Below are 13,492 nucleotides of genomic sequence, written 5' to 3' on the forward strand. Positions count from 1 at the left end.
CTGTGCGTGATGATGTATAAGGCGTTGATTGGGGGAGCGAACGGAAGTTAGAGCGTACGTGCTGCCCGCCTTCTGTAAAAGTTTCTCTCTTCTTTGCTGCAAAGGTAGGCTGGAGGCGCTCTGAGTACGTTGCCCGCCGGCCTGGGCTGTCCTCGCCCAGTTTCATCCAGTCTCGAGCGCCCCGCTAGCCTTGCGGTGGGGCAGCGCCCACCACCAGTGTGCAAACCTGAGGGTAGAGACAGCTTCTGGACTCCCCTTCTCCGCGGGAGGCGGCATCCGGCCTCGGAGGCCTGCCGGCGTTGGAAATCTCATTAGGCGTGTCTGGCAGAGGGGTTGGGGAAGATTTAGGGGCGGAACGGGGACGTGTGGATCTGCTAGGTAACCGAGTAACCACCGCAGTCCAAATGTGGAGCAGGAGGCGGGACCTCAAGGGTGTGCCCCACGCACGGATCTGAGCTGTTGCCACTGGCCCCAAAGCGTCCGTAAGGGATAGCTAAGGTGAAGCTGCTGGTGGAAAGCCCTCCTTGTCCATTTGCCTCTGTATCCCAACGAATGAGAGCTCTCGAGCCAGGGATCCATCCTCCACATTATTAACTAGTAACTCCGAGCTTTTAAAACAGCTCTCAAAAGAGCCTAACACTCGATATTTTTTCTTTAAATTTTCTTGTTACTGATCTGAACTCATTTCACTTAGCAGAAACAATTATGTCAGGGTGGGAGTCTTACTACAAAACCGAGGGCGATGAAGAGGAGGAAGAACAAGAGGAAAGCCCGGAAGCAGGTGGTAAGTGACTTTACCATGTAATACCGTTCTGCATGTTGCCAGCTGATGGCCCACCGTTTTATCCCCAAATAATCCGAAATAACTTTTTTCCCTTTGAGCTTTGCAGAGCTACCGTAGGCTCTCCTTTATTCTGGTTCTACTCTATGAGACATCTCTAGTTTTAAATTTTTGCTGGGCACTGGTAAATTGATACCTTTTGAGCTCCAGTAAATGACCCTATTCATGGGATCTTTTGTTATCTTACATGACTCAGGTAAGACCCTTTTTCGCCTGAGAAAGGAGTTTTATTTATCTCAGAACCTCAGTGTAAAAATACCTTCACCCTACAGTAACTTACACTAATGGAAGAGTAAACATTAGCAATGCAGGTTTCAAAAGAGTGATTCCTTCATGGTAGCTCCCAGGTTTGGGAGTATCTGTGTGTGTTCAAGCAACACAATATTATTCAAGTAGCGTATACAAGCAAAACAGTAACACATAGGGCCAAGGAAGATAAATAAAGGGTACATGTAATCCACTAGTTAATTTAATTCCTGGATAGAAAATTTTAGTGTTTTATTAAAAAAAAAAAAAACCCGTAATCTGTGTACCCATCATCATACCACAACCAACCACTACCATAGTTTTGACTTTTTGTTTGTGTGTGTGTTTTTTAGACAAGGTCTTGCTTTGTTGCCTAGGCTGGCCTTGAATTATTAGACTCAAGCCATTTTCCTTCTCAGCCTCCTTAGTAGCTGGGTCCATAGGCCTACTTCACCATGCTCGATCTCTTTGGCAATTTGAATATCTCCTTTATGCATCTTTCAATCTATTTATTCTAAATATACATATATGCAAATTTTTATTTATTATTTTTTTTTTAAAGAGAGAGAATTTTTTAATATTTATTTTTTAGTTTGTTTTCGGCGGACACAACATCTTTGTTTGTATGTGGTGCTGAGGATCGAACCCGGGCTGCACGCATGCCAGGCTAGCGCGCTACCACTTGAGCCACATCCCCAGCCCCTGATTTTTATATTATTGTAATCATAGTATACATACATTTTCTCACTTCTTCCAAAAAAAATTTTAAGTGTAAAATTTTTTGTTCTGCCTTTTTACTTGTTGTATTATAGCTATATCTTTCCATGTTTTAACGCATGTACTTAGTTGTTATAACCTACTTGTTTAGTAGTAGTTTAGAAGTAGTTGAACCTTTAGGTGCTTTACTACTGAGTTATATCCCAAGTGCTTTTTATTTTTATTTAGGGTACCAAGAATTGAACTCAGGGGCACTCGGCCACTGAGCCATATCCCCAGCACTATTTTGTAATTTATTTAGAGGCAGCTGTTGGCTGAGGCTGGCTTTGAACTTGAGATCCTCCCATCTCAGTCTCTTCAGCCGCTGGGATTACAGGTGTGTGCCACTGCAGCTGGCTTATTTTTTTTATTTCTTATTTTGAGACCAGGTCTCACTGAGTTGCTGAGGGTTTTGCTCAGTTGTTTGCAATCCTCTTGCCTCATAACTCACTTAAAATATATTAGAATTTATTAATTGATTCAATTTCCTGTTGGACATTTTAGTTATTTTTCAATTTCTTTAATAAACAACATCATAGAATGGGCTGGGGAGGTGGCAAAGATGTTGTATCCACCGAGAACTAAAAAATTTAAAAAAAAATCACAGTAAATTCATTTTTTTTTTTTTTTTAGAGAGAGAGGTAGAGAGAGAGAGAGAATTTTAATATTTATTTTTTAGTTATCCGCGGGCACAACATCTTTGTGGTGCTGAGGATCGAACCTGGGCTGCACGCATTCCAGGCGAGCACACTACCGCCTGGGCCACATCCCCAGCCCCAGTAAATTCATTTTTTAAATTTTTTTTTCATTTTTTAAAATTTTTTTTTTGTTTTTTTTCCCCAAGGATGGGGATTGAACCCAGGGCCTCAGGCATGCCAGACAGGATTCTACCACTGAGCCACATCCCCAGCCCAATGTTATAGTAAATTTTGTATATGAGTTTTTCCTTTTTTTTTTCTCAATATTTTTTTAGTTGTTGACAGACCTTTATTTTATTTATTTATCTAGTGTTGAGAATCAAACCCAGTGCCTCACACATGCTAGACAAGCCCTCTACCACTGAGCTATAAACCCAGCTCCTGTTTTTCTTTATTTTAATAAGATAGATTGCTTAAAAGGTAGAATTTATCAGATCAAGGTAGAACTTTTGTTTAAGGCTTTTGACACACATTTTGTTCTCCAAAAGTGGCTAATTAAATTTATTGTATTAAGCAGCAGCAATGTCAAAAGGGAAGATAATTAGACAAATATCTTTTTATGCAAAAAAAAAAAAAAAGAAAGAAAGAAAGAAAGAAAGAAAGAAAACATCACTGTTGGGCATGGTGGCACACACCTGTAATCCCAGTAACTTGGGAGGCTGAGGCAGGAAGATTGAAAGTTTAAGACCAGCCTCAGCAATGTAGCAAGACTCTAATTAACTTAGGGAGAACCTATCTCAAAAAAAAAAAAAAAAAAAGGAGTCACGCACAGTGACACTTGTAATCCTAGTGATTTGGGAGTCTGAGGCAGGAGTATTGCAAGTTCAAAGCCAGCCTCAGTAACTTTGTGAGTCCCTGTCTCAGAATAAGAAAAAGGACTAGAGATGTTGCTCAGTGGTTAAGCACCTCTGGGTTCAATATTCAGTATCAAAAAACAAGCACCTCTACTGTTATATATATAAAAAAAGAACCACTTAAAAAAAATAAGCACATCACTTATGATATAGTCATGCTGAAAAAAGAAACTTGAATCTGATTAAACCACTCTAGGTCCCTAGTAAGGACAACAGAGTACACCCAAAGTTGTAGATGTTACTCTAGACCAAAAGAATGCAATCAGCAAAATCCAGAATATGGAATAGTATATGTGACAAAGCATTCTGGTTATTTAGCAAATAAATTATAAGGAAAAATAGACTGTTTCAATTTTATTTATTTATTTGTTTATTTTTTTATAGAAAGTCAAACTAACGTTTAGGGATGCACACTTAGATGATAAAACTATAATGAAAAATTAAGGAAGTAATTACCAACAGTAAGGATCATGGTTACTTTGTAGGGAGGTGGGCATTGTAATTAGGAGGGAATATATGAAGGACTTCTGGGGTGACCAATAGGACTGATTTTCCTGACATTGATGATTTTTAAAATTTTATTTATTCATTTTAGTTTTTTTATGAATCTTTATTTTTTATTTATATATGGTGCTGAGAATTGAACCCAGTGCCTCACACATTGGAGGCAAGCACTTTACCACTGAGCCACAACCCCAGCCCTTGATGGTTATTTTAAAGATGTTCATCTTATAATAATTCATTAGGTTATACTTTTGCTTTAAGGATTTCTCTGTATTTGTTTCATATTAATGATAAACTTAAATATGAGTACAAGGGTAAATGTTCCTTCCATTTATTTTCCCCATAGGAGAACATAAATATTCAGGAAGAGATAGTTTGATTTTTTTGGTTGATGCCTCCAGGGCCATGTTTGAATCTCAGGGTGAAGATGAATTGACTCCTTTTGATATGAGCATCCAGGTAAGTCTTCCTTTTTCTTCCTTATTTTTTTAGTTGTAGGTAGACACAATGCCTTATGATTTATTTATTTTTTTACGTGGTGCTGAGTATCGGACCCAGTGCCTCACTCATGCTAGGTGAGTACCCTACTACTGAGCCACAACCCCAGCCCCATATCTTCCTGTTTTGTTTTGTTTTGATATTGGTGATTGAACCCAGGGGCACTTTACCACTGAGCTACATCCCCAGGCCTTTTTAATTTTTTTTATTTTGAGACAGGATCTTGCTAAGTTGCTTAGGGCATTGCTAAGTTGCTGAAGCTGGCCTGGAACTTGCCGTCCTCCTGCCTTGGTCTCCCAAGTTATTGGGATTACAGGTGTGTGCTATCATGCCTGGCAAGACTACCTTTTTTTTTTTTTTTTTTTTTTTTAGAAAGAGTGAGAGAGAGTGAAAAAGAGGGAGAGAGAGAGAGAGAATTTTAATATTTATTTTTTTTAGTATTTGGCGGACACAACATCTTTGTCTGTATGTGGTGCTGAGGATTGAACCCGGGCCGCACGCATGCCAGGCGAGTGTGCTACCGCTTGAGCCACATCCCCAGCCCAAGACTACCTTTTATTTGATCCAAAAAAAAAAAAAAAAGTATGATATCACTTGCAAAAACATGAACTCTTTGAAAAGTTTGTGAATGTTAAATAGCAATTAGCCTATATTTGCAGCCAAAAAAAAGGTAGCAGTGTTGGAGATGAGTCTCATTCTATTCTAGGTTTGAACTTGGGACTCTAGGAATACATTGTTCCCACCTTTTGTATTAGCCCTGATAGTAGAAGTGGGCTTCTTCAAATATAGGATTATAAAGTGCCCCAGTCTGGCTGGGCAAAATAACCGGGGTGGGGGGGGTGGGGGGGTGACAAGCAACTTGTGAAGATTGAAACAGCGGGAGCCCTTTTATTGCAAGACAGTAGAGGTATATATACCCAACTGATTACACACAGCTTAACTTAATTAACATCTTCTAGATACAGCAGTCAGTCATTAAGGAATCCTCATCATCTTAATGGTTCGCTGGCGTTATTTCACAAACCACTCCTCCTGGCAAAGTGCCAGGCGCCATCTTGACTTGATTGGTCCTCAACAATAAAGGAAGAAGGAAAGTACTGGCAATTATGGTGTGAAGAAGAGTCCTTTTGGGCTGTAGATGTAGTTCAGTGGTAGAGTATGCACAAGGCCATGGGTTGGATCCTTAGTACTACCAAACAAACAAACTAACCTGTCAAGTGATGTTTGGTAGTTGAATACTACTTGCTGAAAACTGTTACTATAGCAACAAGACAACCCCAATTTTAACATGGGATAAGGACTTGAATAGCCATTTCTCCAGAGATATACAGGTGGCTAATAAGCACAAGAAAAATGTTTGACAGCTTTAGTCATTAGGGAATGCAAATCCAAACCACAGTGAGATACCTCTTTATACCCACTAGTATGGCTGTAATTATAGAAAGAAAAGAAATAAGAGTAGCCAGGTTTATAATCCCAGCTTCTTGGGAGGCTGAGGCAGGAGAATCATGAGTTCAGGGACAGCCTGGGCAACTTAGGGAAAATCTTTTTTTTTTTTTTAATTTTATAAAAGGACTGGGGATGGGCTGTGGCTGTGGCTCAATGGTATTCTCAACTGGCACACTAAGGCACTGGGTTTGATTCTCAGTACTACATAAAAATAAATGTACTGTGTCCATCTACAACTAAAGAAAAAAAAAAAGGTGAGGACTGGGGATGTAGCTCAGTGGTAGAGCCCTCCTGGGTTCAACTGCAGTACCATACCAAAAAAAAAAAAGAATTTTGCAATTTTGAGGATGTAGCTCAGTGATAGAGCACTTGCCTAGCATGTGCAAGGCCCAAACCAAACCTCAGAATTGGGGGGGGGGGGGGGAACAAAAAAGAATTTGCATTTCCAGGAACTTGTTGATGTTACTGAATTGGAGGCCACAGTTTGAGGAGAGATGCTTAAATGTTTTTTGGGATTACAGATCTCTTTGAGGATATTCTGAAAGCTATGTACCGTCTCTCCCAGAAAGATAGCACTCATCATTCTACATGTAATTACAAAGGGTTTATGGAACACTTTAGGCCCAAAGACCACAAAAGAAAAGGTAGTGTTAGGTTCCAAATAGATGAGAGATTCACCAATAAGCACTATATATATATATATATATATATATATATATATATATATATATATATAATTTATTTATTTATTTTTTAAAATTTTGAGAGAGAGAATTTTTTAATATTTATTTTTCAGTTTTTGGCAGACACAACACATATTTTTATGTGGTGCTGATGATCGAACCCAGCGCCCCGCGCATGCCAGGCAAGCGCGTTACCGCTTGAGCCACATCCTCAGCCCAATGTATATATTTAAAAATATTTTTTTTTAATTGTCATTGGACTTTATTTATTTATATGTGGTGCTGAGAATCGAACCCAGTGTCTCACACATCCTAGGCAAGTGCTCTACTACTGAGCCACAACCCCAGTCTAAGCATAATATATATTTGTTAACAAGCAATGAAAGAACATTTTCTAAGATTCTGTTTTCTCATTTTATCCTTGTGCAAGGGCCATGCTAATCTCTGTATTATTTTAATTTAGTATATGTGTTGAAAAAGCAGAGTTTTTTTTTTTTTTTTTTTAATTTTTTTAGGTTTTGCTGTACAGGGAATTGAACCCAGGGCCTCGTGGCGCTCCACCCCAGCTCACCCCTCCCTTCAACCCCTCACTTTTTTTTTTTTTTAGATAGGGTCTATGTCCAGGCTGGCCTCTAACTTGCAATCCTCCTGCCTCAAGTCTCTTGGTAGCTGAGATTATAGGCATGTGCTACCATGCCCAGCTTATTTTGTGTTTTTAATTATTAGAATCTAAAAGGAGTTTTTACCAAATTCTTCTAAAAATTGTAGACTACTGAACAAATAGATTAAAATATTTATAGAAGTAACTACTTGCCATGCAGGTTATTGTCAGTGACTAGCCATAATGTAAATTTTGCATGTAAGCATAGTCTTGCTTTAGAGGAAGGCCATTTAGAGGCTCAGGCAGGACATGGAGGGGGTCACCATGGTTGGTTTATTCAGCTTTTCAGATTCAGAAACAATTTTATCAATGCCTCAGAATTAAACAGGCCCAAGGTGGACCAACTCTTCTAGGACCTTATTTACCAGATGCTGATGTTAGTTCATATGGGGGACAGACTTTTCCTGTGACTGAAACACTGATGACTGTAATTGTGTAATTTTATTTCAAAGTGTACTTTTTGTAGTTACTGACTTGTTTTGGGGTCAGATACATTTATTATTAATTTAAGCTTTGTAATTACATATGTAAACTGTTTCTTGGTGTCAGAATACTTTAGAAAAGATCAGGTGACCTGTCAGACTCAATGAGTGACATCAGTGGGATGCACCTCTGATCTTCTGAATCCATTATTGGGCTTTTAAGATTTTATTTTTTAGTTGTAGTTGGACACAACACTTTTATTTATTTATTTATTTATTTATTATTTATTTTTTAGTTTTCTGCGGACACAACATCTTTGTTTGTATGTGGTGCTGAGGATTGAACCCGGGCCGCACGCATGCCAGGCGAGCGCGCTACCGCTTGAGCCACATCCCCAGCCCTTTATTTATTTTTTTATGTGGTACTGAGGATCGAACCCAGGGTGCGCACATGCTAGGCGAGTGCTCTACCACTGAGCCACAACCCCAGCCCAATACCTTTATTTATTTGTTTATTTTTATGTGGTGCTGAGGATCGAACCCAGGGCCTCACACGTGCTAGGCAGGTGCTCTGCTGCTGAGCCACATCGCCAGCCCCATAATTCTCTGTTTTTTTTATAGTAGGGACTGCTTTGTGGGTTTTTTTTTTTTTAATACCTTTATTTTACTTTATTTTTTTAGTTGTAGTAGGACACAGTACCTTTATTTTATTTATTTATTTTTATGTGGTGCTGAGGATCAAACCCAGTGCATCACACATGCTAGGTGAGTGCTCTACTGCTGAGCCCCAACTCTAGACCCCTTGTTTTATTTGTTTTTATGTGGTGCTGAGGATTTAACACAGTGCCTCACATGTGTGAGGTAAACACTATTTGAGTGTACTCTATGAGCCAGAATTCCCCCACCCAACCCCTCCACACCCCCTCCCCCTGCTTTTTTATTTTATTTTATTTTTTTGCATTGATGGGATTTGAACCTGGGCCTCATGCATGCCAAGCAATTACTCTGCTGAGCCCACTGAGCTATACCCCATACCTAGGGACTACTTATAAGTCTGTTATATCCATACGGCACTTTGTGTTTGTTATAAATTGATGTATATGCCCATCACTCTCTGGTTCAGGAACTTCCTGAAAGTAAGGGTTATGTCTTATAGTGCTATGTATAAAATTCAGCTAGGACATGTTAAGTATCTACTATATGCCAGGAACTTATAGAACTTAAATTTAATGGTAAGTAAATATTCATTGAATTTTAATTTTTTCAGTGTGTCCAGAGTGTATATGCCAGTAAGATCATAAGCAGTGATCGAGATCTCTTGGCAGTGGTCTTCTATGGTACCAAGAAAGACAAAAATTCAGTGAATTTCAAAAATATTTACGTCTTACAAGAGTTGGATAATCCAGGTCAGTAATGTTCTAAGCTCAGTGTTTCTCTTACGTGAGAATGTCACTACCCTGAACAAAGAGGGGTATGAAGGAGGAAGCAGGTTCCATCTTGTTAAGGAGTCTGCTTTCCTACAAGCGGTCTTTGCTGGTTAACAGCTGTGGAGTGAGAAAGGAACCCTGGCCCTTCTGTTACCCTGTGGTGAAGGTGGCCACTGACTCTTCTCATTTTTCTGTCCATTTGATTCTTTGATTTAATCAGGTGCAAAACGAATGCTGGAGCTTGACCAGTTTAAGGGGCAGCAGGGAAAAAAACATTTTCAAGATCTAATTGGCCATGGATCTGACTGCTCATTGAGTGAAGTGCTGTGGGTCTGTGCCAACCTCTTTAGCAATGTCCAGTTCAAGATGAGTCATAAGAGGATCATGCTGTTCACCAATGAAGACAACCCCCATGGCAATGACAGTGCCAAAGCCAGCCGGGCCAGGACCAAAGCTGGCGATCTCCGTGACACAGGTGGGCATTTTTCTTATTCTTTTAAATTGGCACTTAATTTTATTGCTTTCTTTATAGCTGATCTCAAGCATTTGCTTTTCACCATCCAAAGTCAAATGAAAGAATAATATGAAGCCAGGGGAAGACACCTGTGTAACATTAACACTGAAAATGGCCACGCCAGAGAGATGTGGTGGCACATGTCCTCAATCCCAGCTGTTCTAGTTCTACAGGCTGAGGTGGGAGGATCACTTGAGCACATGAGTATGAGGCCAGTCTGAGCAACATAGTGGACCCAGTCTCAAAAAAAGAATAAAGAAAATGACCTTACTACACTGTCTGAAGGACTTTAGAGCCCTTGAGCTTGCCACCAAGCAAGCTTGACTTTTTTTTTTTTTTTTAACTGAGGTTTGAACCCAGGTGTGTTCTACCACTGAGCTACATCTCCAGCTCTTAATTTTTATTTCTTTTGAGGCAGAGTCTTGCTAGGTTGCCATGGACGTCTTCAAACTTGAAATTCTCCTGGCTCAGCCTCCTGAGTGGCTGGGATTACAGGCTTGGGCCACCATATCCTGCACTTGTCTTGATTTTAACACTACCTTGAATGAGGTTATTTGAATAAGTTGTCTCATGTAAATTTATTTAACTACTTTCTCTCTAATTCCTGAAATTGTTAAAATCAATCTAATTTGGTGGGGGCACTTTTAAAAGTGTTTGAATTTAACTGAAAAGAATCTTCAAGTTGGACATGGTGGTGCATGCCTGTAGTCCCAGCTACTCAAAAGGGTGAGGCAGAAGATTGCTTGAGTCCAGGAATCTGGGGCCAACTTGGGCAACATAGTGAGATCCCCATCTCTTTAAAAAAAAAAAAAAAATTCCCATTTTGCTAAAAATTCTTTTTTCTTCCTTATTTTTGTCTGTGTACCAGGAATCTTCCTTGACTTGATGCACCTGAAGAAACGTGGGGGCTTTGATATATCCTTGTTCTACAGAGATATCATCAGCATAGCAGAGGATGAGGATCTCGGGGTTCACTTTGAGGAATCAAGCAAGTTGGAAGACCTATTGAGGAAGGTTCGTGCCAAGGAGACCAGGAAGCGAGTGCTGTCCAGGTGAGCACTAAGCCAGGGTGTTGCTGCCCCCAGGTCCCCAAGGAAATCACCAGTAATGTGTTGCTTTGACATCCCTGTGCTGTGCTGTTGTCTTGCCGTGTTTCTTCAGAATATCAGCTTCATGAGGATAGCACTGTCTGGTTGCTTCTCCAGAAGAGCACAGTCCTCCATTTCCTTGTGACCTAAGTAAATCCTCAGCTGTACTCACTAATACACTCTTTGCTTTCTTCTGTGTTAGTGATGATAGTAACACCCAACTCATTAGATTATTTTGAGGAATAAATGGAAAACAAAATGTATCAAACAGGTTATATGGAGCAAAACCTCAATAAATGTTTGTTATCATCATTGTTAAAAGGCTGAGGCAGGAGTATCCCAAGTTTGAGGCCAGCCTCAGCAATGTAGCAAGACCTTATCTTAAAACAAAAAATAAAAAATAAAAAAGAGGCTAGAGTTGTGGCTGAGCGGTAGAGCACTCACCTAGCACATGCAAGGCACTGGGTTCGATCCTTAGCACCACATAAAAATAAATAAAAGATATGGTGTCCAACTACAACTTAAAAAAAAATCATTAAAAAAATAAAAAGGACTGAGGATGTAGCTCAGTGGTAAAGCATCCCTTGGTTCAAACCTCAGTACCACAGAAACAAACAAAAAAAATTGTCTTAATTTACTCGGTCATGGTGGCCCATGCCTATAATCCTAACTGCTCATAGGCTGGGGCAGGAGGATCTCAAGTTTGAGGCTAGCTGAGTAACTTAGCAAAACTCTGTCTCAAAGGAAAACATAAAAAGGGCTAGGAATGTAGCTCAGTGGTTGAGTGCTTGTCTAGCATGCACAAGGCCCTGGGTTGAATCCTCAGTACCAAAAGACAACAAAAATATATTATTCTGATTTCTTGTAAACTTGAGTCCAATAGGAACCAGGCTGTTAGATTGTCTTCTTTCGAAGAGTCTTGATATTAATGCTAAGGGCTTCTCAGTGTTTCTTCCCAAGGAGAATGCCTCTTTTGTTTGCTTTTTTTTTTTTTTTTTGCAGTGCTGGAAATGGAACCCAGGGTCATGTGTATGTTAGGCAGGTGTTCTTCCACTGACCTACCTGCTGCTGCCCCAGGCTTCCTTTCAGACTGGCTTCTCAATATAGGACATAACACTTGGTAATTTTTGAGAATTTACTGACTTTTTTTTTTTTTTTTTGAGTGTTGGGGATCAAACTCAGGGTCCTGTGCATGCTAGGGACATATTCTATTACTGAGTTACTTACATCCCTGTTTCCAATAGTACATTCTTTATCATTTTTCTAAGTAGTTAATATACTTTGAAACTAATTTTTGTGGTGGACATTGAGATGATATTATAGCAAATTCCATTGTAATATTTTTTTTTTTTTTTTAAGAGAGAGAGAATTTTTTAATATTTATTTTTTAGTTTTCGGTGGACACAACATCTTTGTTTGTATGGGTGCTGAGGATATCGAACCTGGGCCGCATGCATGCCAGGCAAGCATGCTACCGCTTGAGCCACATCTCCAGCCCTCCATTGTATTATTAAGATGCACTTAGAACTTGCTTAGGGTTACTGTGGTGAATAAAGCAAATTGAAATTTAAATGTCTTGAAGGAATTGCAGATGGGAAAATATATCTTTTTTTTTTTTTTTTGATATTGGGTATTGAACCCAGGGGTGTTTTACCACTTTACCCCTGAGCTACATCCTAACCTGTTTTTTAAAATTTTTTATTTGGAAAAGAGTCTTTCGAAGTTGGTTAGGGTCTCATTAAGTTTCTGAGGCTGAACCAGATGTGGTGGCTCATGCCTGTAATTCCAGTGGCTCGGGAGGCTGAGGCAGGAGGAGGATCCATGTTTGAAGTCAGCCTCAGAAACATCAAAGAGGCTGTAAGCAACCCAGTGAGACCCTGTCCCAAAATAAAAAATAAATCGAGTTGGGGATGTGACCCAGTGTGACACAGTGGTTAAGCCCTGTAGAGTTCAATCCCTGGAACAAAAAAAAAAAAGAAAGAAGTTGCTAAGTCTGGCCTTGAAATTGCAATCCTCCTGCCCCTGCCTCCTAAACTGCCAGGATTATAGGCATGGGCTACCATACCTGGTTTTATACAGTCTTTGAGTCCATGCTTTCATTTTTCTCTCAGGTTAAAGTTTAAGCTCAACAAGGATATAGCACTCACTGTAGGCATTTATAACTTGGTCCAGAAGGCTAACAAGCCTTTTCCAATAAGGCTCTATCGGGAAACAAATGAACCAGTGAAAACCAAGACCCGGACATTTAATGTAAATACAGGCAGTTTGCTCCTGCCTAGTGATACCAAGAGATCTCAGGTACGTAGATGTGCTTTCTTACCAAATTTTCTCCTGTTGAAGAGTTAACAGGGAGGGAAGACAGTAATTAGCCTAACCAGTTAAATTACTTCCATGTGTGTGTCTTTCTATTTAAGATATTGGGGCTGGGGTTGTAACTCAGTGATAGAGCGCTTGTCTCACAGGTGTGAGGCCCTGGGTTCGATCCTCAGCATCACACAAAAATAAATAAGCAAAATAAAGGTATTGTGTACAACTAAAAAATATTTTTTAAAAAGATATTGTGTTCATCTACAACTAAAAAAATATTTTAAAAAAAGATATTAAGAATCAGGGCTGGGGGCTGGGGTTGTGGCTCAGCGGTAGAATACTCACCTAGAATATGTGGGGCCCTGGGTTTGATCCTCAGCACCACATAAAAATAAAATAAAGGTATTGTGTCCAACTACAACTAAAATAAAATATTAAAAAAAAAAAAAAGGAAAAAAGGAATCAGGGCTGAGGATGTAGTTCGGTGTTAGAGCTTTTGCCTAAAATGTGCCAGGCCCTGAGTTCAATCCCTAACACTGTAAAA

The 13,492-nt window shown here is 39.6% G+C and overlaps 1 protein-coding gene and 1 pseudogene across 10 annotated transcripts in view; one reads left to right on the forward strand and one right to left on the reverse strand.

Annotated features, from left to right (window-relative positions):
• Xrcc6 (X-ray repair cross complementing 6) overlaps window positions 1-13,492 on the forward strand; it is a 51,050-nt gene that overhangs the window by 26,954 nt on the left and 10,604 nt on the right. For 2 of the 10 annotated variants that reach the window (XM_077109333.1, XM_076855239.2), the window contains 6 exons: window positions 698-784; window positions 4,246-4,358; window positions 8,880-9,018; window positions 9,260-9,514; window positions 10,422-10,605; window positions 12,753-12,939. In XM_077109333.1, the coding sequence (XP_076965448.1) occupies window positions 706-784; window positions 4,246-4,358; window positions 8,880-9,018; window positions 9,260-9,514; window positions 10,422-10,605; window positions 12,753-12,939 (957 nt within the window). In that variant the 5' untranslated portion in view covers window positions 698-705. The other 8 variants (XM_076855233.2, XM_077109332.1, XM_076855236.2 and 5 more) reach the window with 7 other exon arrangements.
• LOC143398691 (U6 spliceosomal RNA) lies at window positions 6,915-7,012 on the reverse strand (annotated as a pseudogene).

This window comes from Callospermophilus lateralis, chromosome 4, assembly GCF_048772815.1.
Source record: "Callospermophilus lateralis isolate mCalLat2 chromosome 4, mCalLat2.hap1, whole genome shotgun sequence".
NCBI classification, from domain to species: Eukaryota; Metazoa; Chordata; class Mammalia; order Rodentia; family Sciuridae; genus Callospermophilus; species Callospermophilus lateralis.